Source organism: Xyrauchen texanus, chromosome 29, assembly GCF_025860055.1.
Source record: "Xyrauchen texanus isolate HMW12.3.18 chromosome 29, RBS_HiC_50CHRs, whole genome shotgun sequence".
NCBI classification, from domain to species: domain Eukaryota; kingdom Metazoa; phylum Chordata; class Actinopteri; order Cypriniformes; family Catostomidae; genus Xyrauchen; species Xyrauchen texanus.
Window position 1 is genome coordinate 31816379 of NC_068304.1, and position 18579 is coordinate 31834957.

At 39.8% G+C, this 18579-nt stretch overlaps 1 protein-coding gene across 1 annotated transcript in view; it reads right to left on the reverse strand.

Annotated features, from left to right (window-relative positions):
* kcnj5 (potassium inwardly rectifying channel subfamily J member 5) overlaps positions 1-18579 on the reverse strand; it is a 74000-nt gene that overhangs the window by 47285 nt on the left and 8136 nt on the right. The window contains exon 2 of the mRNA XM_052097072.1: positions 7828-7910. Within this exon, the coding sequence (XP_051953032.1) occupies positions 7828-7890 (63 nt within the window). The 5' untranslated portion in view covers positions 7891-7910. The remainder of the gene's footprint in view (positions 1-7827; positions 7911-18579) is intronic.

Genomic DNA, 18579 nt, shown 5'->3' on the forward strand with positions numbered 1-18579 from the left:
TGCCAACATCGTCACTCTTTATAAAAATAAGGGTGACAGGCAGGACTGCAACAACTACCGTGGCATCTCGCTCCTTAGCCTTCCAGGAAAATGCCTTGCCCGCGCAATTCTTCCAAGACTGCAGCGCGTTGCTGATCAGGTGCTGCCGGAGAGTCAGTGTGGCTTCCGTGCTGGTCGTTCGACCTTGGACATGATTTTCTCGGTACGCCAGCTTCAGGAAAAGTGTGTGGAACAGCAACGCCCATTGTACATGGTGTTTGTCGATCTGACTAAGGCTTTCGATTATGTGAGTCGCTCTGGTCTCTTCCACCTTCTGCAGCGACTCGGTTGCCCGGCAACTATTTTGGCAATACTCCAAGGCTTCCATGATGGGTTGCGGGCAACCATACAGTTCAACGGTGCCCGCTCAAATGAGTTTGATGTCTGCTGCGGAGTAAAGCAGGGGTGTGTCCTCGCTCCCACCTTGTTTGGCATCTATTTCTCGGCTGTGCTGCGACAGGCGTTTCCTGATCCGGTTGGGGTTCTGCTGCACACCAGGTATGACGGCAACTTCTTCAGCTTGGCTCGTCTGAGGGCCAGAACCAGGGTGAAGTGCGTCCTTGTGCGTGAGTTGCTTTATGCAGACGACGTTGCCTTCATGGCTCATACTGAACAAGAAATTCAGGAGATGTGCAATTCTTTTGCTGCTGCCTGCACAGAGTTTGGACTTATCATAAGCCTGAAGAAGACAGTAGTGATGGTTCAGAATGTTTCTGCTTCCCCTCACGTCACCATCAGTGGCACAGTGCTGTCGGTTGTCGAGAAATTCATCTACCTCGGCTCAACCTTGACAGCAAACAACAGCCTTGATGCTGAATTTAATACCAGGATCGGTCGTGCCTCAACAACCTTTGGGCGGCTTCAGTCTCGTGTCTGGAACAACAGTCACCTTTCTCTAAAAGTAAAAGTGCGCGTATACGAGTCCTGTGTGCTCTCTGTTCTGCTATATGGAAGCGAAACGTGGCCTATATACCGGCGGCAGGAGCACAAGCTCAATGCTTTTCACTTCCGTTGCCTACGACAGATCCTTAGCCTGTCATGGCAGGATCGGGTCCCAAATACCACCGTGCTGAAGCTCACTAACAGCAGTGACATGTACACCACGCTCCGGAGGAGGCGTCTCAGATGGATTGGCCATGTACGTCGTATGCCAGATGAATGTCTCCCAAAGTCTATCTTCCATGGGGAGTTAGCTGTGGGACACCGCCCTCGTGGTCGACCCAAGCTCCGCTTTAAGGATGTTGTCAAGCGAGACATGAATGTCTTTAAGATCAACCCTGATCGATGGCATCACCTTGCAGAAGACCGGGCAGCTTGGCGGTCTGCGCTGACACAGGGCACGACTCTGTCCTGTCATGCTTACACCAGCTTTTGCTTAGAAAGACAGCATGTTAGACACCGTTCAGATCGGCGCTTGCGCTGCAAAAGGCCTTGATGAATCCGCGCACGTTATTGATGCTTGCACATGCGATAGAGTAAAGCCGCTCGAGGAAAAAGGAAAATTTGAATTGTTTTGTCATATTTCTGGCTCCATATGGAAGAGCCAGTATATTTTTTAATATAACTCCGATTGTGTTTGGCTGAAAGAAGAAAGTCATATACACCTAAGTTGGCTTGAGGGTGAGTAAATTATGGGATAATTTTCATTTTTGTGTGAACTAACCCTTTAAAGTGCACTGCGAGTAGGGGACAAAAAGACTCTATTTTTAACATTTTAGAAAAAACATTTACTACTGCAAATAGAACATAACTTTTGGTACTGCTATATTGACGGTACTACCGTTTAAAATTTACTGTGGCACTGGCAGTATTTTGAAGCTTTAGTATTGCGGTACTACCGTAGCTTTATAGTCTACCGTGCAACCCTAATAGCTAGACAGATTGATTGATAGATAGATAGATAGATAGATAGATAGATAGATAGATAGAGAGAGAGAGAGAGAGAGAGAGAGAGAGAGAGAGAGAGGCAGACAGATAGATTGATTTTTCAAATTTTAAGAGTAGCTTCTAATTTTTAGCATAAGCAGCTACTTTTAGCCTTAAGAGTTTTGTGAATATGTGCCCAGGTTAACAATCGCTTCCATCCGCCACTTCTGTTTCTTCACTGAGTTGCCATAAGCTAGGCAATGACAGCTGGGGATGTCAGAGTTGCCAGCATCAAGCAGAGGTACGTTCATGCTTTTACTTCCAAGCAACATAAGTGCTCTGATAGCTGCATAACAGTTATGACATTGTCACAGTGCATGTCTGCACGTATAGCACAGATCACTAGAACATAATTGTGCTCGAGTCTTGCTGCTGTTTGTTTTTTCAGACTATCTTTTTCTGTCGATTCGGTCTCTCTGTCCCTCTATATCCTGTGTTCTCTCTTTCTCTATTGGCTGTAATCCAGTTTTAAATCCTCGTTCCAAATGTTCTCCATGGTACACCTCCCCCATCACCTTCCTCTTACCAATGGGACACTGGCAAGCCCAGATAAGAATTTGCCCACTCCCAAGTCTTAAACACAGAGCCCTCCACATGAGACAAGGACATGTTGGCACACTGTCTTTCCATTTGTGGAAGACTGCACCTGGTAGGTAATTGAAACATGGCATCACATTAAGGTGATGGCAGTCAATTGTAGGCAAGCTTTAAAATGCTAAGAAACTTCTAAGAAACCATAGCTGTATACACACATTTTCTGTTAGATATATCCAGATCTGGGGCCCAAAAATGAACAGACACAACTCCATAAACAATCCATGTCTACATGAAAGAACAAGTCCAGTGTTTTGTGTCTCCAATATTGAACTTTAAGTTCAGTGTAATTTAATTTTAAAGACATGGTTCGCCCCAAAATGAAAATTCAGTCATCATCTACTCAACCTTATGTCATTTCTAAACCAACAAGTATGACTTTCTTCTGTAGAACTCCAGAAGTGAGCTCACTTCTCCTAAAATCTCCTTTGTGTTCCACAAAAAAGAAAAGCAAGTGAGTAAATATAACAGAAATTTCATTTTGGCTGAACTACGCCCTTAATAGTGGAGCGGCTAAGTGATATAATCGTTCAGTTTATGATACAAGCGTGAAAATTGGCATGAGCAGTCTCCATGGGTCACTTGACAAGAAAATTGTCCGAGCCACTTGAAATTTCAAGATGGTGGCCATTTTTCAAGATGGCCGACACCTGGATCCTCAAAAGATCAATTTTCCGATAGAAATGTATTGGTTTTTTTTCATTAAGGACGATTTGGTGTCATTTTATTTTATATGTTTTAGATTATTCTAAAGAACAACTTTAACGCATCAAAATACAGTTGTGTTGATTTGTTGATTATAGATAGATTAGACAAGAGTGAATATCTGCACTACCAGGGCACACTGGTGATATATCACTGCTGTTAAACTCAGAGTGGGGTTCAATGTCAGCTAATTGTAAAGTTAGTATCCCAAATGCTGTCTAATCTACCCCAAAACAGTTAGATAGCCGCACCTGAATTGACAGGTTGTGCCAGCGCGGGAGAGCCGAGCCAAGGTTAATGGGGTTTTAGTTAACCGGATGGTGTACAGATCGCACGGGATATAAATGGCATTGGATGAACGATCGGACTAAGTGTAGGGTTAAGGCATGAACTTAGTTGTATCCCATACATCAGAGTGCTTGGTAAAAGGTGGTAAAAGGATAAACCCTCGGCCTCTGCCTATACATTTGCTGCAGACATGGCAGAAGCCATCATAACAGTTGAGAACACTAACTGGGACAGATGTTTCATTTGTCAGCAGGACACCAAGGAAAAACTCATTCATCCGAGTTCATTCAACAGAGAGCACGATCGTACTGGTTATGATACCATTGCAAGAAATGTTCCATTATTTCATAAGATCAATGCTCTGCCTATCTTACTTAGTCCAACCCGACTAGATGAAGGTGATGGCATAGAAAACACATTGACAAGAAACAGAGCAAAATATCATTCAAGCTGTAAACTTATGTTCAATAACACAAAGCTGGAAAGGGCCCAAAATAGAGCATCTACTGCTGCTAAAGACACTGAAGATACCAAAGATATCCATGTCAAGAGGCCAAGAGGATCCCAGCCCTCGAAAGCTTTGTGCTTTATATGTGAAGATGAGAGTGCAATGTCCCGCTTACGCAATGAGGATGAGACTTAATGAAAGAGTCAATGAATGTGCCCATCAGAGACTGCTCATGCCAATTGTCATGCTTGTTTCACCAAATAAACCACTATTTCACTTAACTGCTCCACTAAGGTGTCGGCCATCTTGAAAAATGGCCGCCATCTTGAAATTTCAAGTGGCTCGTACAATTTTCTTGTCAAGTGACCCATGGAGACTGCTCATGCCAATTTTCACGCTTGTATCATAAACTGAACGATTCTGCCAAACATAAGCACTTAGCCGCTCCTCTATAAGTTGTACATTTCAAAATTAACAATGACTTTTTTACCAAAACAGAATACGCATATTGAATGGTTCTCTCTCTCTCTCTCTCTCTCTCTCTCTCTCTCGCTCTCTCTCTCTCTCTCTCTCTCTCTCTCTCTCTCTCTCTCTCTCTCTCTCTATATATATATATATGTATATATATACACACACACACACTACCGTTCAAAAGTTTAGGGTCATTTAATCATTCTTAATTTTTTTTTTATTTATTTAATTTTTTTCCACATTTTAGAATAATAGTAAAGTCATCACAACTATGGAATAATAGAAACGGAAATATGAGAATTATGTTATGACTAAAAAATATCTAACATAAATCAAAACCATGTTATATTTTAGCATCTTCAAAGTGGCCACACTTTGCCTAGATTTTTTGACTAGGTATCACCCTGGGATGCTTTTTAAACAGTACTGAAGGAGTTCCCATCTATATGCTTGGCACTTAGTGGCTGCTTTTCTTAATTATTCGGTAATATATATCAAAAGCATATATATATTTATTTTATAAAATTTTTGTTTTGTAATTAAATAAATTAATATGGTGGCACAATTACATTTTTGTCTACAAAACTAATTTCAAACATTTAAGCATACGCCTTCAGATTAAAAGGGTTTTAAGATCATGAAAAACATTTCAGGCAAGTGACCACACATTTTGAACAGTAGTGTACTGTATATATACAGTGCATTCAGAAAGTATTGAGACCACTTCATTTTTTTCACATTTTGTTATGTTGCAGCCTTATGATTAAGTGCTTTAAAAAACAAAAAACTCTCCATATCCCATAATAACAAAGCAAAACCAGATTTTTGATATATTTTCAAATGTATTATAAACAACTTAAATATCACATTGACATAAGTATTTAGACCCTTTGCTATGACACTTAAAATTTAGCTCAGGTGCATCCCATTTCTCTGGATCATCTTTGAGATGTTTCTACCCTTTGTTTGGAGTCCACCTATAGATCTGGTTAATGCTACAAAAATATTTTGGCTGCATTGAAGGTTCCCAAGAGCACAGTGGCCTACATAATTCTAAAATCGAAGAAGTTTGGAACAACCAGGACTCTTCCTAGAGCGATTGTCACTCTGGTAGAGCTTCAGAGATCATGTGTGGAGATGGGATGAACTTACAGAAGGACATCCATCACTGCAACACTCCACCGGTCTGAGCTTTATGGCAGAGTGGCCAGACGGAAGCCTCTCCTCAGTGCAAGACATAAAAAAGCACCTAAAGGACTCCCAGACTGTGAGAATCAAGATTCTCTTGTCTGATGAAACAAAGATTGAACTGATTGGCCTCAATTCAAAGTGTTATGTCTGGAGAAAACCAGGCACCACTCATCACCTGCAAAATACCATCCCAACGGTGAAGCATGGTGGGGGTAGCATCATGCTGTGGGGGTGTTTTTCAGTGGTAGGAACTGGGAGACTGGTCCAGAGTGCTCCAGACCTCAGACTGGGCTGAAAGTTCACCTTCCAACAGGACAATGACCCAAAAGCACACAGCCAAGACAATACAAGTGTGGCTTAGGGGAAACTCTGTGAATGTCCTTGAGTGGCCTAGCCAGAGCCCGGACTTGAACCAAAATGAACCTCTCTGGAGAGACCTGAAAATAGCTGTCCACCAACGGTTCCCATCCAACTTGACAGAGCTTGAGAGGATCTGCAGAGAAAAATGGCAGAAAATCACCAAATCCAGGTGTGCAAAGCTTGTTGCATCATACCCAAAAAAGACTTGAGGATGTAATCGCTGACAAAGGTGCTTCAACTAAGTACTGAGTTAAGGGTCTGAATACTTACGTCAATGTTATATTTCAGTTTTTTATTTTGTAATAATTTTGCGAAGTTATCAAAAATCTGGTTTTAGCTTTATCATTATGGGGTATTGGATGTTATTGGATGTGAAACTAAATATTTAAAGCATTTTAGCATAAGGCTGCAGCATAAGAAAATGGGAAAACAATAAAGGGGTCTGAATAGTTTCTGAATGCACTATATATATATATATATATATATATATATATATATATATATATATATATATATATATTATAATTAACATCACAAAACAAAAGTAGAAATAGCTAGCAAATACAGTAAAGATCAATGAGAAAACATTGAAGAACCTTACAAAAAGAACAGTAAAAAATAATAATAAAAAACTAAAATGTTTTTGATAAAAATTTCGAAAATCTATGAAAAATACAACAGCATGTTGTAATTATTTCTGATAAAATAATTTGTCCAGTCCTAGCTTAGTATAGAGATATCTATAAGTAAGCCATTTAAAGGCTGATTCCCTCAAAAAGTGTAAGCTCTGTAGCTCTATTAGTCATGACTGTTTGTTTAAACATCTTGACCATCCCAAAAAACAAGGAAGTATGTGGTAAAACTGTTTGAAAACATTAATTATTTATTTGTATTTATTTTTTTCCAAGTCTGTTGGTGTCACTAGTTGCATTGAAATTACACTTAACCTTTAATTAATACAGTTAAGTTACCATCCCATCCCAATTGATTTTAAGATCATAAGCCTGGGAAAATATATAAATAGGTTTGAATCAACTTATCTGCATGAGAAGTTTTCATATTGACTACTCAATTAATCTACAGTATAAGAGACCCAGTAAGAGACTGGCCATGTATCAATACCCACTATATTCTTGGCTTACATTTAGAGGAATGATCCAAACATTTATAATCTTAAAATTAGTATTTACCTAGTATTTCTACCTCCCACAAAGCAAAATTATTTACCTGAAGGCTACTGGCATGAAATGCTAGAGGTATTTCAAACTTTCTAATGGATTAATTAGATAAAGTTGGAGAAAATATATGAGAAAAAAGTTTTATGTATATCTGTCACTGCTGAAAAGAATTGCTGTTAACCAGCTTATGCTGTATTTTGGGTGCTGGTAGTCCAGCATGGGATGCTGGTGTACTGGTATCCTAAAAAGGCTTATAGAATAGATCAACAAGCTTTATTGGTAAGACCATGCTGATCATCCAGCTTCTGTAGGTATTGCTTGTGAAAAGCATGACTATGCTGGTCCTCCAGATAGAGCTAGACCAACACCAAACCAGCACTTACCAGCATAAACGAGCCTAGACCAGCATGGGAACCAGTTTAGCATACTGTTTAAGATGGTCTTTTCAACAGGTACAATATAATTAAGGGAGTAACTCATAATTTATTCTATTTTATGATTTTCTAAAATGTGAATCTTATTCACATAGCACATGTATAATACTGACCTAGAGATTCTTTGAACATAAATATTGAAGCTGAAATTGATATCGTGGGTGTGAATCTAAAAGGTTTTTTGACAGCTGACCTCTCTTGGTGTCACTCCTATCTCCATGTCGTGGTCCATGTGGACACGAGAATCTCCTGCCATTCTCAGCTTCAACTCCAAACCTGAAACAGAGAGAACGCTATAGAACTTGTTTAAAAAAAAACAAAAATAAAATAGAAATTGCCCTTGCTTATTGTGCAGCATATGATCATGTACGTCAACCCAAAATGCACCAATAAATCCAAAACATGTTTGCACGCTGTAGCTGTTCATTACTTCTTGCAATACTACACTGTAAGTGGCATCTCCTTTTACTTTCAGTTATTTAAAAATAAAAAAAACTTAAGCAACCTATTAACACTACAATTTTGTAAGTCATTGAACCTTGGGATTTACTAATCTGAGTAAAGGGGAGTTTAATTAAATCATCAGCTAAGTCTTGATACAATGGTGTTGTAAATTTTGGATGGATAATAAATGTCATTTTATGGCTTTATTGTGTCCTATAGGAATATTGAATGGATTGTTCAGGATTGCTACAGTGTACAGAAGATAAAACAATGTGCATTCAAAATCAGGGTTAATCTCAGCAGCTAATGTCTTACTGGCTGAACCTCTCTCAATTAGGTGAGTAAACATATTAATTATGTCAAACACCACAGGAAAAGCTCTTCAACTGTAGCTGTCTGACTCACTACTGTACAAACAGACAATCTAAACCTGACTGCTCAGGCTCCCACATTAAATTGAGTGTCTTGTCAAATGTGACATCAATAGTGTTGTGTAAAACGACATATTTCAAAATCTACCGCATTCAAAACAAGTCAAGTAATCAGTCTTAAGGCAGGTTTCAGGTTCAACTGAATCTAACTATACACGACTCTCAGAAGGTGTTTCATAAGATACATTCTTGAACTCAAAATCAGCAGGTCTTGAGACAGTTTTACATGTTGATTTGTATTTCATTTTTTTACTTAACACACTGTCATGAGGCAGGATCCTGAGAAAACACAATGGCGAAAGATGCCTCTCTGAATGTGTATGGCTGTAGCGGCAGTGTATGATTAAAAAATTAAAATAATGAGAAGGTTTTACCATGCAATCTGTCAAACAGAACATGGTTAGCATGCTAATTAAAGCACCATCATTACAAATATAAAAGTAAAAATGCATATGCAAGAAAACATTGTCGGCTATAGTAATCGAATATTCGACCATCGTAACCCATCACTGTGAGATGGAACAAGGTGTACACACTCACATCTTTGTGGGAAGATCTTAGATGTTTACTTGAAGGATTAAATAAAGACTCACAAGGGAGATGTGCTTTCTGTCTAAGTGTGCAGATTGAGTTTGTTAATTTGTGCCTAAAACAAGCAGGCAGTCTCAGCTGTTCCCTGCTCCCCAAAGACTATCTGCATCAGTACCGTCACGCCATGAAAGCTGCTGCTGTCTCCGTCATTCAGTGAAGAGATATGCTAACCTGGATGAGCAGCTCTGCATATTCCTCACTGCCTTTGGAAGCTCACTGTCTCCATTCTGACAGTTATAGTGCTCACCTGTCAAATCTATAGAGAGAAGCTCTAACCAGGTAGGGCCTGAAAAGTCAGGAATGGCCTAAAGTTAGTAGAAAAGGGCAAAAAGATGAATAAATAGCCTCTGTTTCAGATCCTAAGGAGCAGCCTAGCTGTCGACTACCTACAGTACATAGGCAGCTGCCTTCTAACAGGTTGATAATGGAAGGTAAATGTTTGTGTTAAAAACAGCTAGATAGGAAAGGAACCAAAATCAGGGCTATGTAATTGTAACTTGACGCGGTATCTTAAAAATTATGCGAAACACTGAAATAACACAGAGATGTGACGCGACAACCAAAAACACAGGACTTTGATGTTTTTGTAAAACTGGATGTGGAGCAGGCTAGATGCAAGCTTCCATGAAGGTGAAGATTACCAGTGGTTATTACACAGCTCTCAGGAATACTTGATTCTGATTGGTCAATTCTTGATATTTCTGAATAATGGGCCTCATTTATGACATTTTCGTAAATATACACTGATCAGCCACAAGATTAAAATCACCTGCATTATATTGCTTAGGTCCCCCTCGTGCCACCAAAACAGCATCAACCTGCATCTCAGAATAGCATTCAGAGATGATATCCTTCTCACCACAAATGTACAAACTGGTTATATGAGTTACAGTTCAAACCAGTCTGGCCATTCTCTGTTGACCTCTCTCATTAACATGGCATTTCAATCTGCAGAGCTGCCACTCACTGGTAGTTTTTTGTTTTTGGCACCATTCTGAGTAAATTCTAGAGACTGTTGTGTGTGAAAATCCCAGGAGATCAGCAGTTACAGAAATACTCAAACCAGCCCATCTGGCGCCAACAATCATCCAGTGCTATGATGTCTTAAAATGCTACCTATGTAGAAAGTTCTGGAACAGGGCTGTAGGCAAATTCTTACTGTTAATATCCTTTGTTCCATTCACAGGTCTTTGTTGCAGACACATGGATTTGGTCAGTTTAACTTTCAGATGTTATGACATGGTGCATTAAGCAATGATTGAACTCCAGATCCCTGTGATTCATACACTGCACCTGTGCTCCTGTTGGTAACATCATGCAGCTTAGCCTATGCTAATCAGTTGCATAAGGCTCCTAATGATAGCACACAATTCCCATGTTCCCCAGCGGCCCAGCTTCTAATATTCTAGGCCATTTTCACCCAAATGACTAAGTGCTCTGAAAGCTGTTTAAGGTATTAGTTAAATAATTCTTAAATGAGTAATGACATACTTTCTAGTAAAATAGAGAGCATGCAAATATGATGATGGGAATAGAGTGAGAACCAGAGAGAGAGAGAGACTATATACAGTTTCTAGCCAATTTAGATATTTTACAAATCCTCTTTAAAAACAAACAAACAAAGGCCTTAAAGTAGGTATTGATCAGATAGGAATTAAATGAATGTAAAGTAATCAGGTGAACGGATGAGCAAATTGCAGGGGAAATAACTCTCACGGTCAGAGGGAATGAGATAATCAGCATCGTGTAGAGCTAAACACACAAACTCCTGGTGTTGTGTTGGGCAGCTGCTGACTTTGCGACTAATTAATGCCCCCTAGATAGAATCCTTCTCTTTAGAATGCTGCATCTACATTGAAGATGGAAATTTGTACTTTAAATATGTAACAGAAATTTTACAACAATTGGAGGCCGGCCTCATGGGAGATTCAAGTCCTTTGTTTGACCCTAGCTCTTATTTGTCTGATTCCACTCTACTGCAGTGACATCACGCATTCCTGTTTGCACTGCCCTGCTTGCGAGCAGATGGCACGTTAGAGCAGCCATCCACTCAGGAATACAGTGTTGACTGACAGGTCTGCAGTGAAAGGGCACACTGACGTGACCCGCATCCGAGATGTACATGGAGAATACATCACAGACAGACGGCAGGCCTCCACAACATCCCCTCCTCTGCCATTTCCAGATTGTATGACAAAACGTTCTCATAGCCCCCCTGTGCATTTCTGTGTGACTTTAATGGTTGCACGCCGGCAAAGTGCGCCAGAGCAGAGTCTGTTCCCTCCTGCTTATCTTGCTGTTTTGAAGAGGTAACAAGCTCCTTATCAAGCTTTTAGAGTAACATGCTTTTTGTGGTTTTGGAGTTGGGTTTCAAGCCAGACTAGGGAAAGAGAGAGAGAGAGAGAGAATGAGAGAAAGAAAGAAAGAAAGAGAGAGAGATAGAGAGAGAGAAAGAAAGAATGAGAGAGAGAGAGAGAGAGAGAGAGAGAGAGAGAGAGAGAGAGAGAGAGAGAGAGACCGAAGCTTATGTTTCACAAGGCAACAAAATAAAATAAAATTTGGAGTTGGCAACATAAAAGTAGTTCATATGACCTCTGAGTTATAGTTAAAATATCTTGAAGCCACATGAAGGTGAAACTGAAGTCATTATCAAATAATCCTTTTGCCCTTCCAGAAGCTCATATCTAGACTGCGTTCACATCCAGTGTTAAAAAATGCATGTTTTACTACACAGGTATTAATGCTATTTTTGGTGTCAATAAGTATGTTTCCATCCAAGGAATATTGCAAAAATGAATGCGAATAAATCAGTGTTTCTGTCCCACGTGTTTAAGAGAACAAAAATGTCACTGTGGCAGGGCGGAGGGCGGGGCCAGGTGGTGATTCTACACACTCGGTCCCTTATCAGTCTAATCAAGCCTCCGAGAGGGATAAAGGCCAACTGCGGAAGATGGTGCTGGAGAGAGAGATCGTTTATGGGCATATCCATCGTGTGTGTTTATGTTTTTTTTTCAGTTTCTCTGTTATTTATATTGTCAAGCCGGTTCTCGCCTCCTCCTTTGCCCATCTAAATCCCTTTACACTGGTGCCAAAACCCGGGAAGGTGGAGGGATGCCCGTCGCGGAGTCCTCGACACTGCCGTCCACCCCAGGGGAGCGCCGCTGCCATCCGCTGGGTGATGGAGTAGCCCGACCGCCCGGACGCGATGAACGGCCGCAATCTGCGAGGAGAGTGGGGACTGGATTCCCTGACCGCCTGGAGCCGCTGCCAGGGGCGGAGGAGAGCCCTGCCATCCCCCAGAAACGCAGAGGGGTCGAAAGAAGACCGCCATCCATGAGGGGAGGAGGGAAGTGACTCCCCTACTGCCTGGAGCAGTAGGGCCGCTGCCAGGGGCAGGGGAGTGTTCCCACGAGTCGCCGGGAATGCGGAGGGGCGTTCTCTCTGCCGGGGGTCGTGGATCTGATTCCGGTCCCCTGGGTAGGAGCGGCTGTCGTCCACCTGAGAGGGTGGAGGAGTGATCGAGGACCATGCAACGGTGTATCAGAGAACTGGCGAGTATGTTTTTTTTTATTTATTTGTATTAATCTCTCACTCCTCTCTCAATCTCTCACACTGCCACAGTGTTTTTTTGGGGGGTACTACACTGTTACAGGAAGTACCCACCCATTTTAATTATTTCTGTTTGCCTCCCCTTGTTCCCTCCCTCATCCAGGTAGACGAGGATGACCTGCTGGCAGACGGGGCGGAAGGCACGTCCCTCCCCAGTGAAAGGGGGGAGGGATGTACGTCATGCCGGGGCTCCCTAATCTCAGAGAATGAGGGAAGAATGTGCAGGGCGGAGGGCGGGGCCGGGTGGTGATTCTACACACCCGGTCTCTTATCAGGCTAAACAAGCCTCCGAGAGGGATAAAGGCTGACTGCGGAAGATGGTGCGGGAGAAAGAGTTTGTTTACGGGCATGTCCGTCATGTCTGTGTTTGTGTCTTTTGTTTAAGTTTCTCATTAAACTATTATTTATATTGTCAAGCCGGATCTCGCCTCCTCCTTGCCCATCTAAATCCATTTACAGTCACTTCTAAAGAAAACTGGCAAAAAATAGAAACGAAAACTTAAAAAATGTAAAGCCACTGTGGGTTATTTAGAGCATGCAGGCAAATGCTCTGATGAACATGTGTGATAGCGTTCAGCAGCAGATGACTTATTTCTAGGAGTGAAAGCATGTCAGATAGTTCTGGGAGGTCATAGTAGCCAATCATTTTGATGACAGCCTTTGTGTCTGGCATTTCAGAATAGCCAGGGCAACATTTGAGATGACATTGATGATATACTCTGAGTTAATTATGTATTCTCATGGCTTGCTGACCTGAATTGTATGGAAATGTTCACAAGTATCTCCATCATCTTAATTTGTGTCCCACAGAAGGATGAAAGTAATACGAATTTGAGACGGCATATGGGTGAGTAAATGATGAGAGAATTAACATTTTTGGGTGAACTATTCCTTTAATTTTTTTTTTTTGCTGCTGCTGAATAATTTGTTGATATCAGCTTCTTTCCCACTCAGTGAAAGGTGATCTTTTTCCCATGAGTAAGACACTCCAGGCATGCGCTTGTATCAATACTAATTAGTGTTTCAATGACACATTTAAGAGGGTGGATTCAACAGCTCTCGGAGTTCCTCAGCAAGCTGCTTTTGTGCCCCTACATCATTGCCTCTCACAGCAGATCAGCCGTGGTGAGCACGTAAACACTTCTTTTGCAAGAACTGCAGTTTTCTCAATAGACTGCAGAGCTGTTTTAACGGCTTTGTACAAATAGGACAAGCTGGTACCTCACAAAGACAGACATTTCCTGCAATGTCTTAGGAATGATTCACATGTTTTGTCAACACACTGCAGTTCCAAAGTAATGTCCAACAACCAGCTTTTCTCAAATAAATGTGAGAGTATTGGTTAGGTAGGAACAGAGCTCACTCTGCAGCAATGCAGTTTACCAATCAGAAAGGAGTCAATGCATCCTTGCCCTACAGTCAGGGGGTCGTGGTTTTCTCCATCTCATTCTCTCTAACCCCCTTTTTTATTGTTGAAGAAAGTATTCTGAAGATTCATCAAAACAAACAAGACACACCAGAGTGAACAGAAAATTGTTGACATGGTAAACCTTAGCTCTTTTTTCAAAACCTAGTGAGCTGTCCCTCTGTCCTCTTAGCTGCCTTATAAGGTAGCATTCTAACCATCATGGAACTTCCAATTAGGAACAATCTGCATAGACTGCAGTTCTGCATGGCAGTGATTCAGTAGTGTTCGAAAAATTAAAGGAAAGCTAAAATTATTGCAAAATAATTTCAAGGCTCTTTACACATATCGCTGCAGTTCTGAGGTGGAATGATCACTTGGTGGTGCTAAAAGCGAGTTTCTCCCAAACCGATGAGATTTTGAAGGTTAATGCTCTCGAGTTTTAAATCAACAAATACTGCATCCCTTCCAAAAAATCTTAAACCTGAACCTAGCTAATCATGTCATTAAAAGCAAATTCATATCTCAAATCTTCAGGACTTATACCCTTTGTATGCATGTATGCATTGTTTTATAATTATACATTATAATTGCCTCCAAAACATATTTTTTGTATATTTCATCTGTTCGCCTATGTCATCTTATTTTTGATCATCCGTCATGTACTCCTTGGTAAACAGGGTTACAGTTGATTTCTGTACAAATAGTTTCTGCACTTCCATCAGTTCATCCCATTCATAACAAACAAGCTGTGAGGACAAGGGCATGAGAGGTGGGCACTATCGCAGTGATTGACAGTGTATTGAACAAATCATCGCTAATCAGAGCCAATGTCTCCCCTCATGTGACTTTTCGCTTTATTCGACGGTTATTCCCCCTCTTATTCAAGCAACGCTATAGGTGATGAATAAGATCTCAATGAGCTGATGAGATGATGACTGCTATACAGATTGTTTGAGCTCACATTTCGTAATATTTTATTTGTTTTATTTATCTTCAGTCGTTTATTTTGCTCACAAAAAGGATGCTTAATTTGAGGTGACAACACATTGATAAGATGCCTATTTGTGGAACAGCCCTTATCTCAGGGGGTTTTTATGGCTTTAGGCCATGTCTGTTAGCTTTAAGGCAGTTTATATTCTAGTGTACTACTGAACATTGACAAAATTCAGTGTTAGCAAATACACATATTTAAAATGTACATTCTCTTAATAAATAAATAAATACAATAAAAAACACAGGGAAAAAACACTGATCACTTATGCTACACTAAACAGATTTTTGTCCAGACAAAGAATGACCCTCCCTCTAATACCATCTGCAACAAACACCAGTTTGGCAATCATGGTACATGTCTGTGATTAAAAAAATAAAATAAAAATAGGCAAAAAACACTGATCACTTATGCTACAAAAAAAAATATTTAAGTTCGTCACTGGAGCATGTTTATTGTGTTTATTTGGAGTCCCACAGAATCCCTACATTAACCCATACCCCTAATCCTAACCCCTAACCTTCCCTTACCAATAATAACCATGGTTATACTACATGTAGCCAGGGGAGTGTTCACCTGTATGGAGTGTGGTTGGTTAAGGAACCCGATTGAAGCACCTGTAAGATTGGGTCCTTCCTCACATGTTGAGAGGCAACAAACAGCGGCTCTTTTGTGTGTGTGTATATACGCCCAGGATGACAGCGGCAGGCCAAATTACTGTTTTCTCTTGTACGTGTTTACTTTGCTGCATCAGTATTGTGTTTTTGTTTTCTTTTTTAGATGCTGATGCAGTTGTAGATGCGGATGGTTTGGAATGCTGCGACAGCTACCTGTGAAGGCAATCATAGATGTTTACAGTGTTGAGCAAACTACTCAAAAAATTTAGCTAGCTAAGTTACCAACTACTCACCAGAAAAATGAGTTAAGCTCTGAAAGCTACACTTCAGAGAAAGTAGCAAGTTACACTACAAGCTACATGCCAAAAGTAACTTGCTACATTTAAGCTACTTTTTATTTTTTTTCTTCAACCAGATGCACAGAACATTCTGTCATAGACAAAGCATATAAAAGACTTATTCACATGATATGTATCAAAGCCACAGTACAGCATAGTACAGTATAGTGCAATATAGTATACAAGTATACTCTAGTGCAATATAAAATGTATCTGCATGTAAAAAAACATGTAAATTCATATTTATACATGCTACCTATACATATTCATGTGTTCAATATGAAAAATCTCTATTTTTACTTTTTACATTTAATATTTATACTACTATATCTACAAATCCATGTCCACTTGAATATAATTTCCTTTGTACATTCCTGAATAAAAATCTGTTTACATATAATATTCATCTTATCCTGTAATTCTGTGTCCAGTTGTTGTATTTCTGTATGTATTGCAAGCTTCTGTTCAGTGGCCAAATTTCTTGTGTGTGAGAGAGCACTTCTGGGCAATTACAATGTGAAATATAAAGATTTCAGATGGTAATACCTTGGTACAATTCTGTATTTACATTGTGCTTCAAGGTAATTCAAATAATAACATGGTAATTTACTATATGATCACCATATTTAAAAAACACATTTTTATAAACATGGTGTTCAAAGGTGTTACGTTGGCTGTGAACAGGACTGGTTAGCAAGGCTTTTAGCTTTGCATGTGTGTATTGCTCATTTTTCAATTTCCCAGCCAAATTTCAGTTGCTGTTGCTTCCCATGCATGTGCCCAACTGAGGTATAAGGGGGCTAAAGTTTGCTGTGTAATGTATTTAGCTTTTTTCTTGGAAGGGGGTCTATGGAGCTGGGATTTGAATTTTTTTATGTGACTAATTTGCTTTTGCAGTGCAGTATTTTTTTTATTTATTTACTTTTGGTGTGTGCAATTAAACTTGTTAAATGTACCCCTTTCAATGGTGACCTGAGCAAGGAATCTGTGCTATGGAGATATTGACTAGCTTTTCATGTCCTAAAGGGAGTTGTAGTGTGTGTGTGTGTGTGTGTTTATTTAGTTTTTTATAAATTAATTGCCGTCATATCATACATTTTGTCTAGTAGTAAATGTATTCATATTTTCATACAGATTGATTTGCTTTAATTTTGTTTCTTTATACTATTAAATTGTGTATTTTCTTATTAAGTTGTTTTGTATTTTTCTGGCTGGCTTGTGGCTTAAGTCCATTTAAGGAGGGTTCTGATTTCACGTCTGATAAAGAGAATGGTGTAGTGTTACATACCATAGTTTCACCAAATTAGTTGTAGTAAAATTATAATAAACACAAAATAAACAGTGATCTACAGTTATTTTTACTATGAATAGTAAAACCATGGTTGCTATATGCATTCTATAGTATTACTGAACTAAACATGGTAAATTGTTTCAAAACACCCTAATTTATATAACTGATTAATAAATTGTGATAAACAGCAAGTAAAAAATATTTTGCTTCAAAAAAAGGAAATGTTAAAAAACATTTCCTTTTTTTGAAGCAAAATAGGCTTCAAGGCTTCATTGGGCTTTATTAGTGACTAATTTATGCAAACTAGGTAATTTTCATAAACTGTCTGGAAGATCTGTTTCTCTAAAATGAATCTGAGTTCCCAACTCTGATTATAAGGGAATTGTTTATTTTAATCGTTTCATTTACACAAACTGTCCGATAGAACCTATTCACTTAAATTATTAGGTTTTCCCAGTGCTATATTAGAGAGATTGGATGGCTTAGGTGAGCGTGTTTGATTACTCCCAAGGGCTCCATTTCTGTGTTTGCAATTCAATGTAACAAATGTAGCCTTTTGTGATGCTACAGAGCTACTCGCTGAAAAATGTAGCTCATTACTGAAAAAGCTCCACTATTGTTATAATAGCTGCACTACTGTTACCCAAAGTTATATTTAGTTAAGTTAGTAATGTTGACACTTAACTAATCTCCAACACTGGTCCCAACTGGTCCTAACTACCCCAAATTCAATAGAAAACTGTACTTGTCAAGTGATTTCTTCTGGTCTTTAAGTCCTGCCAACTTTCTCTTTGGATTCTCCATCATATCAAGGGACCTCATCATATCTGTGTTTGAGACTCTTTGTCAATGTCATCATTGTAGCAGCAGGATTGTCTTCCGTGTGAGTGTGAATGTGTGTACGTGCATGTGTGCACAGCAGAGAGTAGGATGATAGCTTGGCTGTCTATATCTGAAACTATTATGACACTTTGAGGTTAGTCGGGACAAGTGAGTTAAAATGTCCCTGGAACGAACCGTGCCCAGTGTGGATCACTGCCAGAAGCCCTCTCACTCGACTGTGTGTGTTTGGTTGTGTAGGTGTGTGTGATTGTCCCTATATCTCTGAATGACACCAAAACTTCAAGCAGACATCCTGTCCACACTAAGGACAATTAGCCTAATGAAAGGAGTGCATCTCGGAGAGAGTGCCCTATCAACGACAGAAATAGCAGTGGATGAAACT